General features: G+C 55.5%; 1 protein-coding gene across 1 annotated transcript; it reads left to right on the top strand.

Annotated features, from left to right (window-relative positions):
- Positions 1–786: 786 nt before the first annotated feature.
- KIF25 (kinesin family member 25) lies at positions 787–26,642 on the top strand. The gene is made up of 11 exons (XM_064487108.1): positions 787–977; positions 4,293–4,381; positions 6,267–6,303; positions 13,668–13,735; positions 18,386–18,460; positions 20,746–20,895; positions 21,860–22,036; positions 23,170–23,321; positions 24,703–24,909; positions 25,265–25,420; positions 26,462–26,642. The coding sequence occupies exons 1-11, from the start codon at positions 918–920 to the stop codon at positions 26,599–26,601; spliced, it is 1,311 nt and encodes a 436-aa protein (XP_064343178.1). The 5' UTR covers positions 787–917; the 3' UTR covers positions 26,602–26,642.
- Positions 26,643–27,850: the final 1,208 nt, after the last annotated feature.

Genomic DNA, 27,850 nt, shown 5'->3' with positions numbered 1-27,850 from the left:
GGAGCCTGGGCGGGTGCACTGTGGAAGCACTCCACCCGCGACAGTGGCAGAGCCTCTGGTTAAGGACAGATCGAGCTCCTGCGTTACTGTGGGGCTCATGTGGTCGCACCGTGCTGACCAGTGGTGATAGTCATCGCATCACTTGTGTCTGCTCCTGTTTTGCAGAGACTGAAACGAGACGTGGAGGCGCTTCACTCCTGGTCTCTGGGCCTTTTCCAGAGGTACCAGCATGCTCAGTGGGACTGTCTTTCTGAAATAGTGACGGCCGTCCAGAGGGCTCCACTCTGCCACGAGGCCCTGCCACGTAAGACGGTGGCCCCGACCGACAAAGAGCCGGTCTGGTTTCAGAGTCCATCTCCTTTGACCCCGAGGGCAGAAGCAGGTCCCAGATGGCCCAGCGCCTCCACTCTCCGGCACTGCCGCCCTGAGGGAGGTACTCCTTTGCTCCGCTGACCTCACTACACCTTCTTGACCTTGACCCTGTCCCTGAGTTGAGCCCGTGTCAGGTTTTCCTGAAGTCTGGAGCTCTCCCTTCCTTTCACAGCCTCCTCCTCTACTTGGGGGATCGTTGATCACTTTAAGCTCTGGTCCTTGGTACCCACAGGGGTGACTCCCCACCTGACAGCCCCCTAGATCCCCCTTCCTCCCCTGGTCCCCCCCTCATCTGCACGCCAAGCGGGCTATGAAGTCGGGAACGTAGTGCCACGACCCTGAGACACATGTCTTTCTAGGAGGCTGACAGATACTTTATATCGAGTGACCCAAGTGCCCAGGGCCCATGTCCCCAGCACTGGGGGCAGGAAGGAGTGGCCGTGGCCTGGGGACCCTGTCGGGGAAGCTGCTTCAACGTGGGTGGACTGGTTCTTTCAGCCACGGGGCCATTGGAGGCAGGGTGTCTGGAGCGGTCCCTGCAGGAGATGACCGAGCGGTATCAGCAGGAGAGGCGTGAGCGCAGGCGGCTGCACAACACTCTGGTGGTAGGTGCCCCTTGTCCCCCGAGACCCTGTCCACCCTGTGGTTCAGAGGAAGCAGCAGGGAACGGCCGGGGACCGCACATCAGGGCGGGAGGCCTCGTGTGCGCTGGAGAGGGGCGGTGGCCCGGGCCAGGCTGGTGTGCACAGGGGCAGAGGTGACCAGAGCCGCACCTGTGGGACCCCCTGCCTGGACGTGCTGGGCCGGGGGTGTGAGGGTGAGCAGTAGACGGTGAAGGGGAGACCGGCAGAGATGGAGAGGCTGGAGTGGGGGTCCAGGAACTTTTTGGAGCTTGAGGTGCCCCTGAGACGCCGGTGGTCAGGAGCTGCAGCCCCTCTTTGCCAGCTCTCATCAGCTGCTTCTCTTTTGTCACTTGCTGACTTTTTTTTGAGCCATTTTTTCCACTTAACGGAGGTCCCGGGGATCGAACCCAGGACCTGATGCACGCCAAGCACGCGCCCCTCCTCTGGGCTACGCCCCCACCTGCTGACTTCAAGGAGTGAGATCTGAGACCCTGTGACGTTTAAAGTTGAGACTCTGGTTCCCACTTGCCAGCCCGAGGCTGCTGGGGATGAAGATTCAGTTGACGAGTTTGCTTCCATGGGGTTGGACTGTTACCCACGGTGAAAAGGGAGGACCTTGGCCGGTGTCTCCACGTTCTGTTTTCCTGAAGCCCGAGAAGCCTGCTTTCTCAGAGTACCTCCCGTCCCCATGCTGACCGTCCCCGGGTTCTCATTCGTGGCTCCTGTGCTCCTGTGGCCCAGCCCTCTGACGGCGATGACGTGGCTGAGCGCCGGCTGTGCACTGGCTTCTCGCAGCGTGGCCTTACCTGCTCGTCACGGCAGCACTGCCCCCTATCTGGGTCCAGACCAGGCGTGGCAGGAGGGGCCCAGAGCGCTGAGGGGCTGCAGCTTTCACCTGCAGGGCTTCCCAAGATGGAGCCAGGTGCAAAGTGACTGATGGCCCCGGGGACACTCCCTGCCCCAGATGACAGTGCACCTCGTGGTCTGGGCTCCGTGGCCCCTGGAAAACCTGCAGACGAGACTGCCGACCCCGCCCCCTCACTCCTGCGGGACCTGAGGCTGGAGAAGCTGTACAGGCCCATGAATAGGTCAGTGTAGACCATTTACCCAGTTTTCAAACAGTAGGAGGGGCCGCGCTCCCGGACTCGCGGGTAACCTTGCCGGGAGCCAAGGAGGAGACTTCAGCGGGGCCCCTGAGAGGGGTGCTCACTGGAAGCAGCAGGGGCTCTGAGAATAAAAATGCTCTTGTCTCCTCTTCTGGTATTAAATGAAGCAGACATTGGAGATGCGGCGTGTCTGGTCCTCGTCCAGCCTCAGAAAGAGCCTCCCGGGAGATATTTATGGACAGAGCATCAGCGTAAGAGCTGAGGGCAGCCCTCACCAGTGGAGCACGCGTCGGTGGAGACGGGGGACCCGAGGTGTCGCATCCCTTCCCGCAAGGAGCCCCGTCCACCAGGCCCGCGGTCCATGCATGGGTGACAACGGGCTGAGGCTCCCGGGGACGTCCTCTGGGCTCTGCTCCTGCCTCTTTGGGTCCTAACTACGAGTGACTTGACGGAAGTAAGAAGGCATGTTTGCTTTACTTGCGGGTACACGTTTGGAAGGAATTGAGAGCAAATACCTTGAATAGCAAAGAGTGTCCCAGAATACTTGCGCAGGCTGGAGTGGCAGGCTCAACCTGCCTTGTGCACAGAACGCCAGGTGCACAGGTGTCTGGGAAGGTGCGGAAGGTGACAGTCACTGCCAGCAGCCATGGTCCCCAGTGGGCAGAGATCAGTGTTTAGGTGGAAACAGCCTGGGGTGTTGGAGCTGACATCATCGTCGTCTGTGTTGTCACCGTTACTTTTTGTGGACCCTGGTGCCAGCCTTGGTGCTCAGAAGCTCAGGTGACCAGCTTGGCCTGGGATCGTGGCCCCCACCCTCCAGACTTCCCTGACCCGTCTGGTGGCCCAGGTACAGACAACGTGAAGACGGCCACCCCTCCCTGTGAGGTCTGCCAGTCACTCCAGGTCACCGGACGTCACCCCTCCCCCCACTTCCTCCCAGTTTCTCTGGCCTCATCCCACCCTCTTCTGTGACGCAAGCCCCTCTTCTGTCCTGGGACTCGGTGAAGTCTCCCCGCTGCAGGCCAGGTCTCCTCCCACAGAACTCTGCGCTCCGGGTTGGGCTTGGGCCTCTGACAGTTTGATCTGCGCTGGTGTCTCTCGTGCTTTCCCGGAGACGTATCCATAGTCCGAGGGGCTGGGAGGAGCCGACGCTCCATTGGGTGGGTCCCCTGGGCACCAGGGACGTAGGGTTTTCCGTGGAGCCCCAGCGGGCCCAGTCACGTGTGTCAGTGGCTGCCAAGGAAGCCAGTGGTTGGTCCAGCTGCACTGACAGAAGAAGATCTGAAGGTCAGAGAAGTAGGTGGCCTCATTCTGTGCCATGCTGTCACCCACACCCAGGGATGTGCCTCTCATTCCGGACATAGCGCTTCAGGGAGGATAAAACAGGCCTGGTCGATTTTGGCCGTTTCAGGACCAAGGAGGACACACCCTGGCAGCGAGGGCCGGAGGGCATGTGTGGACAGGCTGGTTTCCAGAGGACGCCGGGGCGGAGTGGCCGACAAGCTGGCCTGCGGAAGAGGAACAGACTTCTTCAGTGTGGCCCCTAAGTGATAAAGGGTGGAAGCGGTCCGCACGGTCTCCGTGGGAGCTCTGTAGCCCTGACTCAAGTCTCAGCCGGGAGGTGGTGACCTCCTCGTCATTACAGGCGTCCGAGCACCGCCGGGCGGCAACGTAACCATTACTTACGTGGACGTGACTTTGACGTGTATTCCTAAGCAGTGTGAGCCCTCGCCCTGTCAGGCCCCTCCCTCCACGCAGGCCGGGTGAGGTGCCATCCCGGTGCCATGTAGCGGGTCTGGCGGTTCCTAGTCTTTGTCTCCACCCCCGCAGCATCACGTCCCATTCGCCGCTGCTCAGACTGGCCCTCTGGAAGGTCTGGGTGATGAGCCCCGGCACCAAATTTCAGAGACCTTCTGAAACGCCCGGGAGCCGGAGCCTCGGGTGCTGTTAAAAGCTGTTGTCTTGGTGCGTACGGTCGAGTGATACCATTCGCCACGTGAACACATTTAAGGGTGAATTTTTAAGAAGCTTAACAGGATACTGACACTAGTGCGTAGGGAGTTTTTCACAAGTGGAGGTGTGGCAGGAAGTGCGGCGGTCACACCTCAGGGGAGGCACTGCTCAGGTTTGCCCTCGGCGGGTCGGGTCCGTGGGCCCGTGTGCTCAGGGGACAACGTCTCAACCGTCGTAGGAGCTGAGAGGCAACATCCGCGTGCACTGCCGGCTCCGCCCTGTGCTGCCCTTTGATGATGAGTTCCGTGGTCCAGGTTCACAGAACAGGTAATTTGCTTTTGCACTGGGTGTGTGTGTGTGTGTGTGTGTGTCTTTTAAGGAAAAAAATATGAAATTGGCAGCAACTCCCCACCCCTCCCATTTTCCTAGCCCTGGTCCCAGAGCAGCCTGTTCTCATCCGGGCGGGGCCGCTCTCCCTGGCGCAGCCGCCTTGGTAATGACGAGTGGGGTAGGTAGCAGACGCTCTGGAACGTGGCTACAATGTGGCTAAAACGTCGGAGCAAGGAAGGTGTGCCATGCGGGGTCTGCTGCCTGGGGGTCAGGCTCCTTTCTGGGGTTAGCAGGGCCAGGCTCTTGGCGGCCCTTTCCCTGGACGGGGAGCATTTTTCTTGGTTTGCTCCAGACCCTCCCAGGTGCCCGGAGGGGATTATTAAGGGTTCGGCTGGTACTTCTGACTTAGAGAAAGCTTTGATGGTATTGACGAAGAACACGCAACCGTCTGAAATCTGTTTACTTGAAAAATCACACTTCTTTCCCCAGTGAAGCAAACCCCCCACGGAAGTCTGCACTCCACCGCCCGCCAGCAGCTCCGGATCCTAGGCCCCCGCCGGCTCCGTGCTCCGCGTCCCCGAGGCGGGCCCTTCGGGGGTCCACGCCTGCCCCCATAGTTCTGCTCTTGGGGCTTGACTCTTATCCCAGGGCCTCCCCACATCCTGCCCACACCCCCCTCCTCTTCAGGGCCTCGTCCGCGTCTCACCCACCTTCCTGTAGTACAGTTAACACTTGCCTTTGGAAGGTCTTTAGGAAGCCCTTGCTCAGCCTGGTGTGAAACAAACCTTTGTAGCCAACAGAAAGCAATTGGAAACTTTTTCCTCCAAGACTTTCATTTTGCTGCCTTAGTGCTGAGCGTGCCCAGTTGACCAGCCCTGACAGCCGGGTGCAGGGGAGCCCACGGTCAGTGGGGCAGAAGTGTGATGTTCTTGTGAGTGTGGTATTCACAGGTTGCCTTGCACACTACTTATCTGCTTCTGATTTACCAGCCAAAACCAGACTCAGACACAGAGCACGGACTGCGGGGGAGGGGCGGGGGGGTTAGGAGTTGGGGGTTAACAGCCACACACGGCTCTGCACAAAGCGGATGAACAGCCGCCTCCTGCGCAGCACAGGGAACCACATTCAGTTTCTTACAATGAGCTGTAATGGAAAAGAATCTGAAAAAGTTACATACATGTACAACGGAATGGCTGTGCTGTACACCTGAAACTGACATCGTGCACCAACTACACTTCAGTAAAAAATAAAAAAAAACATCTTGTGTGCTGCCTGATAAGGCAGCTTCCCGCCATCTGTGGTTACATGGCTTTAAATGAATAAAAGTTAAACAAAATTAGAAACGTGGCTCCCCAGTTGCAGTGGCTGCACTTCAGGCGTGGAGCTGGGCAGTTCACGGGACACGACAGACAGTGCGCTGCTCGGGGCTGTTCAACCTCTCACAAGTGCACGTGAGGCTTCATGAACTATTTTTATGCCCTTGTATCATTTACATTATTTGATTTTAGTTTGGAAACCTGTTATCTCTCTCTGGACTCATAGCTGCCTTCAGAGGCCCAGGTCCATGGTAAAACTTCCCTTCTGCATCTCTCGCCCCCAAGACTCTGACCCAGGCTGTGCCTGCAGGAGGGACTAGGATGTCTGTACCCCTCCCACACGACACGCTGGGGGATAGAAAACACCAGAGGGAGAGAAAGAGAAAGTCTCAAGAGAAAGTAACAGGGAGAGGGGAGAGGAAGATAAGAAAGGGGTGGAAAACAGAGAAGTGGGAGACGGTGTCAGGGGACGGGGAGCGGGAAGGAAACCCGTGGCCGGGGAGGGAGCGGATACAGGCAGCAAGGCCACCGGGATGCACAGTTTGAATGTCTCTTTGTCCCCGCAGCCCTGTGTCTGGAGCAGTGGCCCATGCCGTGGATGATGTAAGTGACTCCCCTAACAGGTTCTGTTTGGAAACTTTCCGTCTGGTGCTTCAACTGTTTCCCTGGTTCTTCTGCCGCTGAGAGCGGCTCCGGGTCTGAACGGGTGTAGAACAGCTCCTCCTTCACGCGCGGCCTGCTGGCCAGCGCGGCCGCTCCAGCCCCGCGGCTCCCGGGGCGCCGGGGTGCTCCCCCCACGCTGGACCTCGCCGCCGTGAGAGTGAGGACGGTCACTCCGCTCGCTCACTGCCCGGCCCCCGAATCAGCCCGGGCCCCTAGGACTGAGCCCTCAACTTGGAGCCCAGGGAAGGAAACACAGGTGAGGTGCGACCAGGCCAAGCAGGGCTCTGCGGTTTCGGACCGAAGCAGGCCCGCCTCCCGGGAGCCGCGGCTCCGCGCTCCCCTGGAACTCACACGCTTCTCGTCTTTGTTGAAAAGGCCTCGGAGCAGCAGTGAGGACCCAGACGTGGTCTCTAGACACGGGGGTCATCATGGGTTCACGTGTGTCGGGTGGGCCTGGACACGGCTGTGCCAGACAGCGAGGGGGCGTCGGGGGCAGGGGTCGTGTCGCAGAGCGCGGACCCACCTAGTGGGACGCCCGCGGCGTGGGCAGGACGGGGGGCTGAGAAGGTGGCCGAGGCAGGCTGGCACACACACTCGTGTAGGCCTTCGGTTCATAATCGTCATGACTTGTAGACCTCACTGTCTCCCTTGGAGCCTGCTGGAGCACCCTCCGTTAGCCTTAAAAACGATACAGAAAGAATTAAACGTTACGCGGCTCTTCCCATATGAAATGCACTTCAGGGAAAATGAGCCGTTGAGGGAGTTTTTCTAAGGAGCAGATTCTAGAATAAATTCAGAGTAGATGATAAGAGTAGAAGGTTGCCTTTTGGGGGGCAGCGCCCTTATAAGGAGAGAGCAGAGCAGGGCGGCTCTCTGTCCAGCGGTGGGGGCAGCCAGGGCCAGCCATCTGCGGCTGGAGGGGACGCTCAGCAGAGCACGATCGTGTTGGCACCATGATCTCGGGCGTCCAGCCTCCAGAACTGTGAGCAGTAAATTTCTGTTGCTTATAAAAAAAGAAGGAAAACCCCGTTTGAAACCCCTCATGGCTCTAGATAACAGCCATCAGCAGGTGTTAGACCCCAGGGGCTGATGAGGTCTTTACAGTGGGGGCGGGGGCCCCTCTCAACCCACTGACAGTGTGCCTCGGGGACACTGGGGCCTGGACATGGTGCGGCAGGCCACCCGCAGCCCTGCGTGGCTGACCCTGCCGCCAATCGAGCCTTGGCCTCCATCATTTTAAAGGAGAGGCAGCCAAGTCAGAGTGAGGGACATCTCACGGGACAAAGGACCTGGTCCCTCCAGCTGATGAGTAACCTTAGTGGACGGGAGTGGGGGTGCCTCAGACAAGAGGGGCTGACAAGCCTCGGAACACCAGGGCTGGTCCTCCTTTGAACCTGACCTGGAGGAGCCGCTGGAAACGCATTCTGGAGACCACCAGGGAAATGTCACGTGTATTGGCTGGTGTCTATAAGGTAAGATTAATGGCACAGAGCTTATGTTAAAAAAAAAACCCCAGGTGTCCTGAAGGGGATTGTTGGGTGTCCCTGCTGCAGGGTGTGAGGGCTTCGGGGGGAGGGGTCATGATCTGAAGAAATAGTGGAGAGACTCCCTGCTGGTCTATGTAGGGGTTTCCTGTCCTGAGTCTCTCCTGTGGCAGTGGGCGGCAGCGGGCCGTCTGCTGCCCATGGTGAGGGCTCCCCAAATGTGTGGCTGTGGCCCAGGGAGGGAGTGTTGATTCTCAGCATTAAAGCAGCATCTTTCCAACTTTCAAACTGACGTCTAAAGACTCACGTTGCCCGAGGAGGAAGCCCAGAAGAGGAGGAAGGGGAAGAAAGGGAGTCAGAACGGTTCTTTCTTAGTGACAACATGCTGACCATGGCAGGCAGATGCCAGACTGGTTGGAATCAGAAGGCTGATGACTGAGTTTCCCAGGACATCGCCCTGTTACCTCACCACCAGCCAGAGGAAGGTCATGTCACAACTCAGTAACAAAAAGATAAACAACCCAATCCAAAAATGGGCAGGAGTCCTAAGCAAGCAAGTCCCCAGTGCAGACACAGACGGCCAAGAGGCCCATGGGAAATGCTCAGTATCGCTTATCATCAGAGAAGTGCGATCAGAACTACACTGAGGTATCACCTCACACCAGTCAGAATGGCCGTCGTTCAAAAGTCCACAAATGACAAATGCTGGAGAGGCTGTGGAGAAAGGGGAACCCTCCTACACTGCTGGTGGGAATGCAGTTTGGTGCAGCCACTATGGAAAACAGTGTGGAGATTCCTCAAAAGACTAGGAATAGACTTACCATATGACCCAGGAATCCCACTTCTGGGCGTATATCCAGAGGGAACTCTAATCCGAAGAGACACACGCACCCCAGTGTTGAAGGCAGCGCTATTTACAATCACTAAGACATGGAAGCCACCTAAGTGTCCATCGACAGACGACTGGATAAAGAAGTGGTGGCATATATATACCGTGGAATACTGCTCAGCCATGAAAAAGGATGATGGCATTTGCAGCAGCCTGGATGGACCTGGACATCGTCATACTGAGTGAGGTTTGCCAGACACAGAAAGAAAAATTATGGTGTCACTTATATGTGGAATCTAAGAGAAAAAAAAGAAAAGAAAAAGACACGAACTTATTTGCAAAACAGAAACAGACTCACAGATGAAGAAAACACACTTGTGTTTACCAGGGGGAGAGAGGAGGTGGGGGTTAAGTTGGGAGTTTGGGGCTTGTAGACACTAACTGCTATGTATAAAATAGATAAACAACAAGGTCCTGCTGCACAGCACAGGGAACTACATTCAGCCCCTTGTAATGGCCTATAGTGAAAAGGAACATGAAGAGGAATGTGTATGTGCATGTGCACATGCAGGTGTGATGAGTGACTGTGCTGTACACCAGAAACTGACGCACCATTGTAAGCCGGTTATACTTCAATAAAAATTAAAACTTCAAAAAGGAAAACAAAAGTCCTTACTGGTTAGATATACAGACTGAGATCGAACGATGCGTTGTCTGATATTTAATTAAAAACACGCCAGAGCGCACGGAGGTGGGCTGAGTACGAGCGTATCCCGGACAAGACTGGCCGAGAGTCGAAAGGCTGGGGGACGGCGCGTTCAGCTGCTTCCTCCGGGCGGGTGTTTGGGCGTCTCCATAAGGAAAAGCTCAGTAAGGCGTTGGGCGGAGGCTTCATTCTAGCTTTGTGGTGCCTGCCGCAAAGTGAGTGTAGAGAGCACAGGGAGTGCTGGCCTTCGAGCAAATGTTGGTCGTTTCTGTTGAACGCGGAGGTCGCGGGCCCCTGGTGCACAGTGACGGTTCTGAGGTGCCTTCACGTTGAGCTGATCTCCAAGTACCGTGCACTTTCCCCCAAGGCCTGTCGTCTGAGTCAGTCTCATGGTGACATGTCGGAAACTTCAGCAGCTCTTTTTAAAGTAGTGGCAGTGGGTGGAGTGATGGCTTTTTTTTTTTTAACAAAGAAGCCTTGAAAACTGTTGTTGCTTATTATACAATCCCTCTGACAGAGTCTCTGGAAATAAGCACTTTAAAATCTCGCTTTAAAGGAGTTTTCCTCCTATCGTTCGATACACTGTGTGTTGCCTGGAGGACTGGGATGACTGAGCCGAGCAGGAGGAGGCCAGTTAATTCTCATTATTAGGGATTTGAGTTAATCGGAGGACTTGAGCTCGTTTTACTACCCTCGCCTTTTATGGGTGAAGACGTGGAGTATTTGTGGTCAAGTTCCCGCCTTTTCTACGTCCCCAGCTCTGAGGGCACCTGGCCGCTGCGGGAACCGTCCGCGGGAGGGCGCCCCGGCGGCTGAGCCCCGGGGTTCTCTGTTACCGACAGTCTGCACCCTCCCTGTCAAATAGCCACTGCGTCTTCAAACTCAGAAGTTTGAGGGTTTAAAAAAATATTTCACCCATCAAAATAAGATAAAATTTTTTTCGATTGGAGCATTCTGGATTATGTTTCAGAAAATCTGCAGCATCTGAGTCATTTTTTAAGTGAATAGACCTGTTTGCTGAAGGGCTTCCTGTCGGCCGATCTGCTGAAAACGTGAGGGTCTGTTCTGGGACACTGTAACCCTTGGCTTCCGCGTTATGTTTTTATTTCCAAAAGTCTAAAGAGAGTTTGATTTTGTATGGGATGTGTAAGTCAGCACTTCATTTCAATTTGTAATCTAATTCCACACTTACGACTCTTGGATTCAACCTGTAAACACATCAGCCTCAGACGGAGAGTCTGGCTTCTGCCCTGCTTCTCGGGGACTGTAGCCTTGGTCACCCATTTGTGTTTGTCATTTAACTTACATCCGCTGGTTTGATAATCAGATGCGGAAGAACAGTTTCCTGGTTCAGCTGCACTGTCTCTGGGACAGCACGTTCGGATCTCAAACATAAACTTCCCAGGGCGAGGTCCTGATTGTCCCCTCTGATGGCCTTGAACCCGACAAGCCCTGTGCTGCCTCCGAGCCTCAGCACCTGCCCTTCCCCCACCCAGGCGCTCTTCCACCCGCACATGCTCACCTACTTGTCCTCTGCGTTCAGCGTACGCATCGCGGCCTCAGAAGGGCCTTTCCTGGTGTCCGTCCAACGGGGACCGCTGTCTTCACATGGTCTCACCACATCTGTGTTCTTCTTCGTGGTCCTTAATGGCACTTCCTGTCATTCTCTGTCACTTATTTGTTAAAACTGTCGGCATCGCTGGGCTGTGGCTTGGCCGGGCAGGTGTGTGTCCTTCTGTTCCACCTGAGACTAGGTTCTGGATGTGGCACAGACATCTCTCCCTACGTATCTGTCATGTGAGTGACCAAAGGGTGACACACGCACTTCTAGCTTGTTTGTTTGGGGGCAGGTTATTCTCAGAGACTGACTGCTTTTGCCAATAATTTACTTAACCCAGGTTCACTGTGGGAATGGAAATAATTCCGTAAGTCAATAGCATGCAAGATAATGTCTCTTAAAAACCCAGTAAAGAAGTGACACCTTCCAACCAAGTGAGGCGACTCACGCGTTGTTCCAGACACGCGGACATGAAAGAGGGGAAGTGCAGGTTCAGTCGAGGGGAGCCTTCCTGGGAGGTGGTCCTCAGAAGAGGCAGCCTGGCCAACAGTGCACTGGTGTCCAGATGCCACCAAACCAGAGTCCTCGTGGCTGCAGCTGTGGCCAGAGCCTGTGGCTGGATCGACGTCTTCCCCGTGGTGGGAGATAGTGCCCCGGGACTGCGGCTCCCGGGAGAGCTGCCTGTGCGTGACAGGGCTCCGTGGAGGAATGGACTCCAGGTCAGTGACGCCCCAGAGAGTCAGCCTCCTGGGGGACTACCACACTGGGGCACAGGCACGGCCTCCCGTGGTCGTCAGAGGGGGCCGTCCCAGTCGGTCGTGGCAGCCGTGTGCCACGATCCACGACCTGGCCACTCACCCTACCACACCCAAGAGGCCAAAGCCACTGTGACCAGTGTCTGTCCCCATTTGTTCCCTGAAACTGTCCGCTGAGGTAGCCAAGGACCCCCAGGGACACGTCCGGTGGGTCACTTGAAATCAGGACGTAAGTCACCCCTCACTTAAGACTGCACACACCGCCTCACTCACGCCTCCTTAAACTTCCCCTCTGGCCTCAGTGATTTCATCTGCTCCCTCTTGTTGAGTTTGCGTTTTGGAAATACTTTTAAGGCTGTGATGTCAGGAGTAAGCCAGGCGTGCCTGAGGCTGGGGGTGGAGAGACCCGCTGGCGGATGGCTGGGGCCGCTCCACTGGCCTGCGCGCTGACGAGGCCCCTGGCAGGCGAGGCGGCCAGTGTGGAGGGGGCACCAGGCAGAGACGCTCCAGGGAAAAGGCTGAGTTGACAATCGATTGCAGCCAAGGCTAACGATTCCTAGAGCACTGACCTCTGATTATGAGACGGCGGAGGCTCACCTCGCCGGTGATTCAGCGTTGAGCACCAGGCGGCCCTGCAGTGTCCGAGTGCGGCTGCATCCTCTCCCCCAGCTGCCCAGGACCCGGCTGGCTTTCAGCGGCGAATAACTGACTAACAGCCACAGCCTCAGAACAAGCAGGTGCGGACTCCACAGCCCGTGCCTTTAAAACTGCCACCTGAAGACAAGCGCACAGCCTCCAAGTTGCGAGTTACGCTTTATTCGGGGGCCTTACTGCGGACTCGAGCCCAGGAGACAGCCTCTCAGGAGGGGCTGCTCTGGGGAGGCGAGGCGTGTGGGGCGGGTACGTGGTTTTACTGAAAAAAATGTAGTCGAACATCAAAAACTTACTGCTGAACACAAAAACAGCATCTCAAGTTAACAGTTTTAGTGCTTTTCTGCGTATGGGGAGACGCAAGAGTCTGGGCTCGCTGACATCGCTGCGTTCCGCGCACCTGAACTGTTCAGGGCCGGTGTCCTCCTCTTTCTCCATCCTGAGTCCCCGCGGGGGCCCAGCCCGGGGCTGCTTGGCTGACACCTTGAAGGCAGGCAGCATTCGTTCTTTACTGGAATGGCAGGCAACGTTTTTTTGTCCACAAAACCCAGATACGCCAGTTTGGGGACATGTATTTATTTTGCAGAGAGATATGTCATGCAGGTGACGACGGGGCAGTTACGACTGTGGAGCAGCCAGGCTTCTGCAGGCTGCGCGGCGCTGTGGCCGTGTGGCATGGAGATCCTCCTCTGCCCGGGGCTCTGCTTCACGATTGGCATTTTGTTTGGAATTGGAGCCGCTCAGAAGATTACTTTCCCTTTGCTTGGTGAAACCCAGGTGCATTTCTTGCTGAAATTTCCTTTGCTTCTCTTCACATAGGATGTCACTGAAAAAATAGTTCAGCAAGATCAAACGTTGATGCTTTTGAAAAACAAACCTTTAGTTCCATCAATTATAATTACACCGGTGTCCGAGTTGGAGCCCTTTTGCCTTATGAACATCTGAGCCGTCCTGGGAAGGTCAGGCCACCCGGGCCGCCTGGCCGGGTAACTTACAGGTGGGACCTCTGTGTTTCTCTGCTGATCTGACTTGTTGGTCAGGGCTTGGCAGACTCTCCCTCTGAAGGGCCGGGGAGTGAACACCGTGGTTTTTGGGGCCATATGGTGTCTGTCTCAGTGACTCAGCAAAGCTGTTGACTGAACCCCACAGGCAGTCTGTGCGCAGGGTGGGGCTGCGTCCCAGCAAAGCTCGTTACAGAGGAGGCGGCCGCCGGACTGGCCCAGGGCTGTGCTCCACCAGCCGCTGCTCGGTGTTATGAATGCAGCCCTGGCACAGAATGACCATTTTTTTGTTTGTTTGTTTGTTTACTCTTTTTTACTAGGAAACCATCCTGGTGGAATGCAGTCGTCCTGGTCACCCTTTGATTAATAAGACATATACCTTTGAAAGGTGAGTGCCTTTCACGATGGCAGGTGAGGCAAAGTAACGCAAATGTAAGTGCTGTGTCAGGGTTTGGCTAGTCAGTGGTACACGTTGTCCTGTCATTTTGACTAATTGCAAAGGGGCAAAGGCAGTTTGGTGGAGAAAGGACAGTGTTTTAGCAAGTGGTGCTGGAGCAGTCGGACGTCCAGAGGCAAAAGTGGAGTGAAGGGTCACCCACATATCATGCCTTTTGCAAAAATTAACTGAAATGAAAACTAGACCTAATGTGAAGTCTCACGCCATTACATTTTTAGAAGCTGTTGCAGAAGAAAGTCTTTGTGACCTTGGGTTAAGCACAGAATTCTGAGAAACACCACCAAAAGCATAATCCATGAAAGAATCAAAATGAAAAGCTCTCGTTTTGTTTATGATACTATCTGGAGAATGAGAAGACTAGCCACACACAGGAAAGAGTGTTTGGAAGTTGCACAGTTTATAAAGGACCGGACCCAGTGTATACGGAGCTCTCCTGAAAACAAGGGCATGAAGCACCGCAAGTTCCTGCACAGACGCCGGGGCAGAGAGCGAGGCCGAGATGGTGGCTGTTTGGGAAACTTCGGGAAATGCCCCTGAGAGCACAAGATGCAGCTACACGTGTAGCAGAGTGGCTGAAAAACCCCAAAGCAGACGGGCCGAGTGCGCCCGCCCCTCAGGCGGTGCGGTGAACACAGACCGCCTGTCCGGCAGCCCCCCCCCCAACCCCGGGTGTTTCCCCAGCACGCTCACACCGCCTCCCATGTAACTGGCAAAAACTGGGAGCAACACAAGTGTCCTTCAGTGGGAGGGTGTCCGGGGGGCTGCAGCCTGCAGGGAGGACGGACTGTGGCCTCGGGCAAAGTAAGCCAGACCCAAAGTTCATTCAGATTCGTCCCTTTACAGAAATTTTGGAAAAGACAAAACTCTAGCAGCTACCAGCGGTGGGGCTGGGCAGGGGTGGTCTGCAAGGAGGCTGCACAAAGGAATTCTGGGTGAGGACGGAGCGCTAGCAAGAAGACTGAGCCCTAAGTACTGTCGACGGAAATAAAGGGCACACCTAGAAGCTGAGAGCTGTTTTATTTGGTGGGCCTCCCGGGGACTCGAGCCCAGGACACAGCCTCTCGTGGTAGAGACAGTTCTGCCCAGCAAGGGAGGGGCCAGGACATATAGGAATTTCTGGCAACAAAGGCCAGGTAGTTGGAACATCAGAAGATTAGTATTAATGATAGAAATCCAGACATCTCAGGTTAAGGGATTTAGCGCTTTTCTGTGTGTGGGAAGGCGCAAAGGTCTGGGCCACTGAAATCACTCCTTTGATTTGCACCTGGCCGTCCAGGGCCAGCGCCCTGTGCTTCCCCATCCTGAGTCCCCTCAGGGGGCACCACTGGGGCCACCGCAGAGCCCGGCTGCCTGCTGGTCTGCGTGCTGAGTTCCCTCCGCTCGCGGTCGGGGGCGGCGGTCGCCGCTGATGACGTGACGGCCGCAGCATCCTTGTTGACTGGTGTGGCTTGTTTTTGTTCACAGAACCTTTTAAAATACCTTGCATTTTTCAAAGAGACTTTAAGATACCTATCAGTCAGTTGTGATATGTGGACCCTGATTCAGTCAGACAAACTACTAAACCATTTTTAAAAAGCCAGTGCTGGAGTCATTCTATTAACATCAAAGTAGATTTCAGATTAATAACGTTACCAAGGAGTAAGAGGGTCGCATCCTAACAGCCCGGGGACCAATATTAAGAGAAGTAACAGCCCAGAGGGAATCACAGAGCTTCAGCACACATGAAACAAACGCTGACTGAGCCCAGGAGACAAGTGAACAAACCCCCAGCCGTAGTCGGAGGTGGGAGCCCTCCTCTCTCAGCAACTGATGGATGAGAGCACGGGAGCCAGTAAGGACATGCGTGCTTAGCAGGCAGGCTCGACTCACGCTGAGAGGTCACCAGCCCCTCCGACGTGGCTAGGGGTCCACGGGTGACCCCCATGTCTTGCGTGCTGTCTGGGCAGAGCCCTGGGGCCTTTAGGTCGGAAGAAGGACGGCGTCTCCATGCAGCCGCCCTGCTGAGTGAGGCTCCGCGTCTTCTCATGCGGTGGGGCCAGCTCCGCGCACCTCCAGCTGTTTTTCTGTAACAGCGTGGAAAGCACTTCTCATGCAAGGACTAGGTAAGAAATTCAAGGACGTGCACGCCGCACTCTGTGTACTCTGCTCATTTTTTCTTCTCCATTTTTGGGGCACTTTGTGTGCTGGGGTAGCAACCTTTCATCTGTGATGTAAGCTGCAGCTAGTTTTCCCAGGTTGTCGTTTGTGGTTTTTTCTTTGCTTGTGATATCTTTTAGCCGTGCAAAAAAAAAGTTCTTTTCCCTTTAACACAATCATAGTTAGCAAGGCTACCAGGTGGTAGGCGCATATAGCCATGTGTGTCAGTGCTCTGTGGATTGATTTTTCACAGGAGCCAAATCTCATGACCCATTTGGAGTGTGTCCTTGAGCACAGGCTGAGGAAGGCATCCAGCTTTATTTTTCCCAAAAATCTGTCCAGTCACCTCAACCCCACTTGTTAAAACACGCCTTTTCCCCACGAATCTGGGGAGCACCCTTTCTCGTGAGGGCTTCGCCACGTGCACGCTTGTCAGTTTCCAGTTCTCTCTCCTGCCCGTGGCCGGTCCGTCCGCCCACGTGTCCTGGCCACGCTGCCCCTGCGCCGGCCTCGCAGCTGCCTGAGACCCGCCCTGCTGCCCTTTCCCCCAGGGGCTTCCTCTGTGCTCTGCTTCTTTGTTTTGCTAAATACATTTTAAAGTCAAATTGTCTAGCACCAGAAAAACACTGATAGTATATGTGGTATCTTAGGGGAGAATTCAGGTCAGTTTATAAACTAACTTTGGAAAAACTATCATCTTCACGGAGCTGAGTCTTCGTATCCAAGAACACAGTACTGCCTGTCTTTTCACTTACTCATTTAATTCTGTGTCTTTCAGGGTTTTTTTTCCTGGTTTTCTTCATGAAGGATTTAGACACTTTTTTCCCTAGCAGGTAGAGGATCTTTTCCCCATCACATTGATGAACTCATTTTGTTTGCATACGTGAAAGCTACTGATTTTTGTACGTGAATTTTGCATCCTGCTACTTGACTAAATTCTCTTATTGGTTTCGTAATTTCCTTCATATTTGGTTTTGGACTGCCCCGAGGTCCGGCCATATGACCTCCAAGTAGCCAGTTGGACCTTCTGTTCTGTGACTTCCACGTCGCCGCATTGGCTAATGGTGACTCCACACGATGTGGAGCCAGCGGGGCAGGTGGCAGGACTTGGACCTTTCCCTCATGTTGAGAAAGGCTTCAGTGTCTCTTTAAGTAAGATGTTCAACGAAGCCTGGAATATTTACTGCTCAGAAGTTTGCTGTCCCTGTGTGTCTCATACATTCAGCCAGCTGCGATGATTTTTAAAAGCTGATGGGAAGAATAAACGCATTGGAGAACAGGAGAGACGCGGGCCCTCCCCTTTCCTGGATGATGCTAAGGAAGTGCTGTTCATTTTTCCAAGTGTGACAGTGGTAACCTGGTGATGATTTTTACAAGAGTCACATCCTTTAGAGATATGTAGCGGACATTCACGGATGACCTGGACGTGACGTCGGTTCCAGGGCTCCCGGGCGGGGCGGGAGGGTTCGGGTGAGGTCAGGAGTGGTGCCTGATTACAGGAGCTGGTGGTGCACAGCTGGACTCATTCACTGTCCTTCCTGCTTGGTATTTTGGTGGGATTTTTTGGGTGAAAAGTTGAAGTATTTAAGAGCTCAGCTCCATCCCACTTGCTCTAAATGCCCTCTAGCCACGTGTGGAGCAGCATTTTGTATTTTGTAAGGAAAGCCCGGAGGCTTAATGTCAGTCCTGCTTCTAGAGATGAGCTGGATCTCCGGGCTGTCAGTACACATTTTGAAGATGACAGGAGAGAAAATTTGGTTCCAGCTGAACAAAAACCTGCAATTCAGAAAGCTAAGCTTGAATCAAAGCACATTCAACTGGAACATGGCTAACCACCGGCTTTGTCAGAGCTGGGCAGCGTGGCCCGGACCCGGCTCCCCAGTGGAGGCCCAGTCTCGCTTCCCGCCGTGCCGTGACCTGCAGCTTCTGGACGTTACTTCCCACTTGGGTTTATGTACGTGTTTGTAAACACAGAACCGCACCGGGTTCCCCTCCCAGAGCCGGCGGTCCGGTCCCGTGATGCGTGGTAATGTTCAGCCCAGCCAGCCTGGGGTCTGGGAGAATGGTATTTTTAAGAGCTTAAGCGTAACAATTAAGTATCACATATCAAACGTTGCCTGAGTGTGATTTTCTCGTCGTTGTTGTTGGACCCGCTGAGCAGCGTTAACTCAGTTATGGGGTAATTACGTGGTGTCTTTTCTTCCTTCTTTTCTTGCTTTTTCTTTCTGCTTTGCAAGCATCTGTAAATAGCAGAGGAAACCATTTTTCGCTCTTCCTTAACCTCTGTTAGCTTGAAAAGTAATAAAATTAATCTTTCTTTGTGTAAAAAACATGAATCTTGACCGTACTGGGAGGTTCACATGAGAAACACGTAAGGACGCGTCTTAGGATACTGAAGTAACTCTTTCTCCTCTAATACTGCATCACTTTCCCTTTGCCTCTCAGAGTCTATGGCCCAGCAGAGTCTCAGAGAGCAGTATTTGAAGACGTGTGCCCCCTCCTCACGTCCTTCCTAGACGGGTGAGTGAAGACGTCAAGGTCGATTATCACCATCACGTGTAAATGTCAGTGGGTTTCATTTGAGCTGCCGGCTGAGAGGTTAGCATCCGAGTCTGAGCGTCTGCTGTGAGTGTGGAGCAGGTCCGTGGCCTGGGGTGGCTGAGGGCCCATGGCGGGGAAGGAGGGAGCATGGTGTGAGGAATAATTGTTAGGTGAGCACGGGCACCTTGGGTCCAGGTGGTACTTTAGGTGCGTGATGTGCGGACCTCAGACTGAGGGGGCAGCCGCTTCCTCCTCTCTGGGATTCCTGGTACATTCCTGGATTTTCTAAAGCCTGTTAAGGATGTTGACACTAGACCGAGGGGCTTGTCCCTTTGGGAACAAGCCTTCCACCCATGGAACCGACTCCGGGTTTCTAAGGCAATGGTTGTAACCAAGGAATGAAAGTCACTTTTTTAGCAATAAAGTGAACAGGTCTGGGACTTAACTAAGACACAGCAAGCCAGGACTTTCCACTTCAGAGTAATTTGAAGAATATGGTTTGGTTGGAGATGCCGACATCGAGCGTCCTGAAGAAGACATGTTTGTGTTTGCCCAGCAGAGGCTTCAGCCAACTGGGAGCTGTAATTACAGTGCTGGGCTCCAACCACAGGACTCGGGCGTCTGACATCACGGGGGCGGCTGAGGCTCGTGACCCCAGAGGTCGGGTCAGCAGGGGACACGTGTCGCTCTCTGCACACACCCACATGCCCACCCCTGCCCCCGCCGGCTACAATCAAGTCTCTGCCTCAACTCTGTTTCCAGGATACTGGGATTTTTATATCCACCCAAGAAAATTCTTCCAGTGAAAATGATAGGAGAGTCTCTCTTTTTAAAGTAGGCATCTTTTCAGGAAGCAGATTCCAGAAATAAAAAATGGCATCGTGGTTAAGATGATCGCTGCCCGAGCTGCTTTTCCACTACAAATATGAAACAGATGGCATCTTTTCAGTCCCGGCTGCCTTCTTCCTACACTTGGAGGTGGTTTGAAAGATCCCTTTAAAGGCTAATTTGTCCTCTGCAGTCAGACATCCCCCCGGCCCCCGCCCACCAAATACCTCCACGTCTCAGGGAGGGCATAAGAGCTGCAGTGCTGGAGGTTTTGTTATAAACGCCCTGAGATCTTTTACTTCTGGAAGGAAAAGCATGTGGGGTGGTAGCTGAGGGGCCTGGATGGGTTTTTGCCCCCCCATTTGGTTTCCATCTTCTTTTTGTTTGAATGGAACAGTCAACCTTGGGGTCAGACCTCCTGGATCTCCGGGGCTTCTGTATCCTGCTCGAGGTGTGAACCCATCAGATACTCTCCAGGGCCGTGTTGTCAGAGTGACACCCTGGTTTGACCGGGGGACGGAGGTGGCGGTACCTGGGTTAAACAGTCTGATTAGAATCAGAATCTCCAAGGGCAGGGCCTGTGCTTGGATCTTTATCTCCCAGGTGACAGTAAGAGGGGATGGTCGGGGCTCAGCCTTAGCCGCCCGTGGGCCAGGCTCACCTGCACCTTCATGGCCAAGATTATCAGTGTATGTTGTAAACCTCTTTCAAATACTCTTCAATGTTTTACATCTTCTCAGTGACGTTTTGGACTAAATAGCACAACTGGGGAAAATTCAGGGACCCTCCAGGGGTCCTTGTCTTCTGTGAAGTGAGTTGCACTAAAATAACCCCAAACTGTCGGACCGCAGGGGGCTGGGGGTGGCTGGAGGGGGGCGTCCACACAGTCTGGCTGAAATGAACACCCCAGGCCCTTGGAGAAACAGAGTGAGAGAACGCGTTACAGCCTTAAGCGTATCCTAGTCGGCAGTGCTAGCGATCATAAACGTGATGGGGAAGTGGTTTTCAAACAGCGAAAGAAAATATGGGGACTGTTTTATCATTTCACACACGCTTTACTTAGCCTGATGTTCTGAAGAGGAACTCACTTCAGGCAACCCCGACACCGCCCTGAAAGTTGGAATGAATGGAATTTAGGAGCCTGGCTCAGGCTGGGGTCCCAGCAGGGTCTCCCCCGAGGGGCGGGGGGACACCGAGAAGTGGGCATCACTGAGCCGCGTGTGTGTGTGGACGTGGATGTGGTTTAATCCAGTGTGTGACCAAACAATAACAGGGGTGGGCTGTGCAGAAGCAGCGGTAGTCGCCGACAGCTGGTTTCCAGGACCTCGAAGTGCAGTGCGTCAAGGCTTCTCACCCCAGGGAACGGTCTCTCAGCACCAGGCGCGGTGCCAGACCTGTGTGTTCTTCTCTGCACTGAAGTCTGGCTTGGATTTCAGGTACAACGTGTGCATCATGGCCTACGGGCAGACGGGGAGCGGGAAGAGCTTCACCATGCTGGGCCCGCGTCCCGAGCGGGACCCGGCCCTGCCGTCGGGACCCCACGGTCACCTAGGAATCATCCCCAGAGCTGCTGGAGAAGTGTTCAGGTACCGAGGCGGGGCAGTGGGGGAGCCTGGCATCGGTGGTCGCCTCTTCCCTAGGGCGGGATTTTGGGGTTTTGCGCTAAGTATGTAGTATCTTTGTTTTTAAACTAATCTACAGTCTGCATGTTGTATTTTAAAACTCGAAACAAAATAAGACATGTAGTTGTCGTTTTGAGAGCCTGGGTGGGTTTTAAAGAGGTCATGGTCAGGCCTTAGTCGGGAGGCGTTATTCGAGTGGAATTGACTCAGTCTTCCCTAAGATGGAACAAATTTTAAAACAAACAAGTGCGGTTACTGGGACGGCTCTCAGGGTCTCTGCGGTCCGCTCTGGGCTTCCGTGCGGGCATCGTGCTCGGCGTGGTGGCTTCTGAGTCACAGCTGTGCGGCCTCCAAGCCTGTTTACCCAGTACGTTTAGAACGCGAAGGGTACCGACGGCCGAAATCGTCGACTTAGACATAACTCAGATAAAATAACTTTGTTCCCAAGACAGCGATTTACTCTGCAGTTTAAAGAGGACAGATCAGGAGTTTGGGATGAACAGATACGTATTACTGTGTACAAAGCAGATAGACAACAAGGACCTACCGTGTAGCACAGGGAACTATATTCAGTTTCTTGTAATGAGCTGTAATGGAAAAGAATATGAAAAAATATACATATATATGAATGTGTATACAGTGTAAATGAATCGCTTTGCTGTACACCTGAAACTAACGTTGTAAATCGACTACACTTCAGTTAAAAAATAAGAATTAAAACAAGTAATGAGGGTGCCCCTTCTTCCTGCAAGGCCTTGGTTAGTGAGATGCTGCCCGGCGCTGCTGGGCCATGAGTTTTGCTGAACGTTTTCTAGGACTGCAGTCCCCTCACGTTCAAAGCCAGTTGATTAACCACTTTCTCTATGGGGTTATCTGAGCTCCCCTGGTGGCTGAGTCTCTTGTGTGTCCCTCCCCACCCCTCCTCCAGGCTTATTGCAGAAAACCCCTCCTGGCGCCTGGAGGTGGACGTTTCCGTAGTGGAAGTTTATAATAACGACATTTTTGACCTTCTGGCCAAAGACGGCTGTGCTGTGGTGTCCAGGGCGAAGCGCCAGGTGCTGACAACCACGGAGGGAAAGAAGGAGGTCTCTGGGCTGACCCGAGAGTGAGTAGTCCAGGTGCCAAGCTCCCGGGCAGCGGCACCTCCGGGGGCCCCAGGGAACCAGCCGCCTGAGCCGGCGCTCCTTGAGAGGTGGCTCCTGGTGTCGCACTGCGTAGTGTGCGCTTTGCAGCTTTCAGTTTGCTTTCTGCTTTGTGTTTTTTCTAATGGAGGCCCTGGGGATCGAACCTAGAACCTCATGCATGCTGAGCACGTGCTCTGCTACTGAGCTGTTCTTATCCCCCTGAAGATGATCTCTGTAAAATCACAAGCACAACAGACTAGTTACTCCGTCAGAATCTCTTCTTTAAGGGTCGACGGGACAGGTGTTATCCCCGCAGCCCGGCTGATGAAACAGCTGTGGCGAAGTCACACCGCGTGCCCCGGGGACGCGGCTGAGCACAGGCGTCCTTGATTCCCACCTGTAATGTGCAGGTTTCACAGAATACGCCCCTGAATCACCCTGTGAAAAACCACAGCTCCTGTGCTGATTCGATACACTCCTTGGAGTTCTGTGTCCTTAAATCCGCCCTTGTGAGTCCGGTTTGCTGCAAGCAGGGACCGCCTGACTGACAGCACAGGGAGGAGCTGCGCAGCCTGTCCCGGGGTCTCGGAGTCCGACAGACTGATTCTAACATTTGAAAAAACCTCAAGGAACTCATGCGTTTCACCATGAGAGTTTACACACGTTAACCAAAGCTGTCAGCTTCTGACTATAGACAGTGGGATCGAAATCCTATCTTCTGCAGACCCGAAGCTCTGATTAGCTGTCAGGGCTCATCGATTAACACAGGAAAGCAAATTAAATGTTGATTTCATGCATTTGATGAAATTTGATTGATAGACAAAATACTTAAAAATCTTGGGGTCCTGAGGGGACCGTAAATAAGAGAATCCCCAAGTTGAAAACTCTGGGAATCTCCACTTGGTTCCAGAGCAGCTGATTATGTCCGGGTAAAGCAATTAGAGGCGCAGCTAGTCAGTCAGGCCTCATAAAACTGTCATGTTTGATTCAGCGTGTTGAATTTTGTCTTAAGAAGAGCGGCTTTCCTGAGCGAGGTACACTCAGTTTGTACAAGGGGTTTCTGTGAGGCGGGTGCCCTCTGCAGTCACTGGGACTTCTGTGTCCCCTCTGCCAGGTCTGTCCACAGTGCCGTGGAGCTGATGACGCTCGTGGCTGCAGCTCTGCGGCTCCGGGCCAAGCAGGCCACCGCAGTGCATGCTGATTCGTCCAGGTCTCACCTGGTGATCACGGTGACTTTGACTGCAGCCGCCTCCTCCCGCAGCACCGGTGAGTGGCCCCGGTGCCCGGTCAGTTGCCCAAATAGAAATCTACATGAGAAGAAGAGAATCGTGGACGTGCAGGCTCTGAGGCGCCACGCGGGACCGAGGGAGGAATGGCAGCCACGTGGTTGGACGGTCCGGAACCCAAACCCAAGAGCCACGGGGATCTGGGCTGAGAGAAGAAAGGGTGGTGGGTGGGATGGAGGAAGGCGCTTTGCTACATCAGATGCAGCAGAGGAGGAAAAACGGCATGTTTTCACTTTGGAACCTGACACGTTCACCAGGAATGACACTCTCTTTGTGGCTGAGGTTAGAAGGTTACAGACCAGTGTATGAGATGATTCCTGTTACGGGAGAGTCGGGGTCCCTGGGGCTTTAAGGGTCAGAAAGTCCAGGGCAGTGCACGTCGGGCCACCTGAGGCGGTGGGAGCACAGACGCCACCCACTGTGATCGGGCCCCGTCACCTCCCAGTACCTCCAGGGTGAGGTCTGGGGCCTCAGCCTTGCTCTCAGTGACGCAGACCGCAGGGCAGCCCTGGGCCTTGGGGGCTTTAACCCTAGAAAGGCCCCCTCAGGCCAGTGCGGGCTAACACTCAGTCCGCCTTGTCACGGCCTCCAAGGTGGCCCAGGCAAGTGGCGGGGAGGAGCAGGGTCACCCGGCCCCCTAACCGCCCGCCCGCGGGACTCGCCCTAAGCAGCCCGGGACCCAGCAGTGCGCAGGGAGGGCCAGGCAGCGCGCAGCCGTGCGCCAGGGCCTGGCTCTTCCTGCCGGGCACGCAGATCCACAAAGGAAAAGTCTGCGCACTCGTGGGCAGTGCGCACCAGAGGCATTTCATGTTCTTTTTAAAACTGACTTACATGTATTTTCCTTGCTTTCTACAGGGGGTATTCACTATTCTGGTTTTTTTTTTAATTGCTTAAAAACCTCTGTTTAGAAATAACACATGATGAAATTGATACAGACGTCAACGTGAAAAACACTGTGTCGGGCTTTTGTGGAGGATTAAAAACAGAAACTGTAGAGCTGATTTGTGTAGGAGAGAATAGATTTTTCAGACGGGGATTGTTAATGTCGTTACCAAATCTAGGAAACCGTATCCAGTTTTCCTGGGACTAACTAGGTATTGGTTCACCTTTTAACCATGAACAATGGTCTCTCCCCACTGCTCTTCTGTGTTTTACCCAGAGGAGGCCCTCACGGTCCGAGGGCCCCTCTCCCCCACCATCCCGTATTTAAGAGCTGGGGACTCCAACTGGGGTCTCGCACCCCACGCCATACGGGCCTCCGGGACGGAGCTGGGAGCATTCAGCACAGGTGGGAGGCATTGGGGAGCTTGGAGGACCGTCTCTCTTCTTGTGTCTCTTGCCACCTCCCCCTACCTCCACAGCAGACCGGCAGTCAGACCAGTCTCCCCCCGCGGAGCTCCGTGGCCCCACGCCCCAGCGGCCGGCCCCAGGGAGGAGACCAGGAGCAACCCGCACAGTCTCGTCCGTGTCCCCAAGGACCCGAGGACTCGGGCAGGGGTCCCAGGGCCCTGGCGGACAGGTGCTCTCCAAGCTGCAGCTGGTGGACCTGGCGGGTAGCGAGTGCGCCGGTGAGATGTGAAGCCTTCCCCCCGGGTGACCTGGGGATGCAGGGTCCAGGCCGTGAGCGAACGGGGAGCCCCAGGCAGATGCTCTCCCACCCATGTCTGTCCTTGTGGATTGCTGTCTCACCACCGCAGAGTGCATGTCAATCCAACACATGTCGTCTGGGGGCATCTGGCAGCGCAGGGGCCCCAGGTCCAGTCAGTGCCTCCCCTGCCACGGAGGTGGTCAGGGACATAAATATGATCGGGGGTCTCCTCCACGCTTTCCTGGGAGGTCTCCGTTTTGCTTTGCTGATTCACCTGGATGTCACCCAGCATTTGTGCAAATCCCATGTCTGACTGGGTCTCTGCACTTCCCCAGGTGTGTCTGGAGTGACCGGATCGGCCCTGCGGGAGACGTCGCTTATAAACCGGAGCCTGGCGGCCCTCGCGGACGTGCTGGGGGCGCTGTCGGAGGGCAGAGGCCACATCCCGTACCGGAACAGCACGCTCACCCACTTCCTCCAGGATGCACTCGGTACCTCCCGCCCCCGCCACCGCCCCCAAAGAGGGGAAACTGTCCCCCTGCCCCTGGCCACACCTCCTGGGGAACTGCTGGCTCTCTGGGTCACTGCATCCCCTCCCTCAGTATTTCTAGCGCGCTCGTTAGCAGCCGGCCTCCTCGCTGTCCTCGGGGCCACGTGCGCTGGTTGGTTAGCACAGCACGTGCACGACCTGCTCCCCCAGCTGGGCTCCAGGCTTCCACAGGCCCGCCTCCTTGCGGCACACGAGGGGTCCCCAAGGCGTGGGACCCTCTGAGCCCCACGATGCCTGCAAGCTGGGCTCTGCACCTGCAGGTGGGGACTCTTGGTTGCTGGTGCCAGGAACCCAAGTGAGTTCGAGTAAGTGCAGGTGACCCTTGGAGGTACTGAATCACCAGGCTGTGGGCTTGGGGCTTGGGGTGGCCTGACAACGCTGGCCTGCGCCTACTCAAGTTCCAGAGCGATGGAGCGGAAGTGGACGGGGCGCTCTGTCCTGCACCGAGACGCCCGCCCCAGCAGGCAGGTTCCCGCACTGAGCTCTCTGCCCGACCTCCCCCGAGGCAGCCCTGGCCCAGCTCAAGCCACACGCCCAGAGAGGAGGGTGGGGGCTCTCGAACCCACAGGACAGGGAGCTCAGGAGGGGAGGGGCGGGGGGCACCCCCAGGGTCTCCTACCAAGTTCGATGACAGTTAAGTCATGGGAAGCCAGTGGAGCTCATTCCATGGAGGAAAACACGGGGGAGGAGGATGGCATTGCGGGGAGCAGGGGAGGGCACAGTGTGCGCTGCTCGGCACCGCGGCCCGTCCAGGACGGCGGAGGGTGGGCGTCCCAGGCTCGGGTCTGACTCCGCGCCCAGGCGCACCTGTTCTGGCTGCCGCCTCCAGGAGACGCCCTGGCCCCGGGCTGGTGTGCAGCCGGGGAGGAGCGCGGCTGGACCGTCTCCCGGCGTGTGTGGCCGCCACCTGGGCTCCGGGGATTTTAGAGATGCCAGTTTTTCGCTGGAATTCCTTCCAAATGCACATTGTTCTTTTCTTAAGGAGGCGACGCCAAGCTGCAGGTGATCGTGTGCGTGTCCCCCTGCCAGAAGCACGTGGCAGAAACACTGCAGAGCCTGGGATTTGGGGCCCGAGCGCGGCAAGTGGAGCGGGGCTGTCCAGCCCCCAGAAAACCCAGGTGAAGGCGGTGGGCGCACCGTGGGCTTTCCTCCCTTCACGTGCTTCCCAGCGGCGCCCGGCAACGTGTGCGCCCTGGAAATAAATGCACTTTGGACCTTGTAAAGCCCAGCACAAGCCTGCATGGACCGCCGAGGCAGCAGGCGCTCGGGAGAAGCAGGTGTGCAGGGGAGCCTCCCGGGCAGGAGAATTTGAGGGTGGGGCTCCCCAGGGACCAGCACCAGAGCCAGTCATCCGCGAGCAGGATCTGAGCAGACCTGGGGTCTCGTGGTGGCTCCGTATGTCCCCGACAGATTACTTGGCTCCTGAAGTCTGTTCCCTCATCCGTAAAAAGAGTCTGTGTTGGGGTGCCAGGCACACACACCCCACAAAGAGCAGGTGGCCAGGCGTCCTTAGTCCTCCTCGTGTGGGCCCCCCATGAGGACCCCCACGTGGACACACCCTTGCCCATGGGCACGACGCAGACATGTAGTGGGACCTGGGCCCTCAGCGCTGGGGGCTCCGGGAACTTGGAGAAGAGAGGGCAGGTTTGCTTCCACTGACATCTGGCAGCCACGGGTGGGGACACACCACATGGCTATTTCTGGCCATGACACCCCGGCCAGTGCAGGGGCACCCAGCCCCATGTCCCTTCTGAGACGTGGGCTCCTCCACCCACCCCAGCTGCTGCAGAGTGTGTCCATGAAGGGTCAGTTCACGGTGTGAGCGCAGTGACCGTGCTTCCTTTGGCTCTTGAAGCGTCTGAGAAGGGACCCCAGGCCCCTCGGCCACAGAGGGCCGTCCACAAGGGGTGGGCTGTCCACGCTGTTCTCTCCGTGTCATCCCATTGCTCTGAGGGACAGAGTGCGTCCAGACAGAGGGGACAGTCCCCGGGAGGGAGCACCGTGCAGAGCCAGCAGGCAGGGGTGGAGGTGTCGGCTGCTCGGGCGTCCCTGGGGCCAATGCGGCCACCTCCGTCCTGGCAGGAACAGTCTGCGGTCCCACAGCATGGGGGCCGAGCGGGGATCCCCAAGAGACCTGTAAATGCAGGGTCCCCACGAGAGAGGACCAGCATCTGGTCATCCGTGTCGCTGAGGGCATGACCCCAGCCTCCAGTAACCTGATCAGTGAGGCCGGCCCCTGACCGGGCAAGGAGGCGGCCCTGCGGGCAAGGCGGGGGTTCGCAAGTGGGAAATGCAGCCCCCACCCCTCCAAGGGCTGCCATGCTTGGGGCGAGCAGAAACCTCAGAACCAGGCAGAAGGTTAACATTTTGG

This window comes from Camelus dromedarius, chromosome 6 (genome assembly GCF_036321535.1).
Source record: "Camelus dromedarius isolate mCamDro1 chromosome 6, mCamDro1.pat, whole genome shotgun sequence".
In the NCBI taxonomy this organism is placed as follows: Eukaryota; Metazoa; Chordata; class Mammalia; order Artiodactyla; family Camelidae; genus Camelus; species Camelus dromedarius.
Note: the sequence above shows the minus strand (reverse complement) of the source record. Positions and strands in the feature narration are given on the sequence as shown.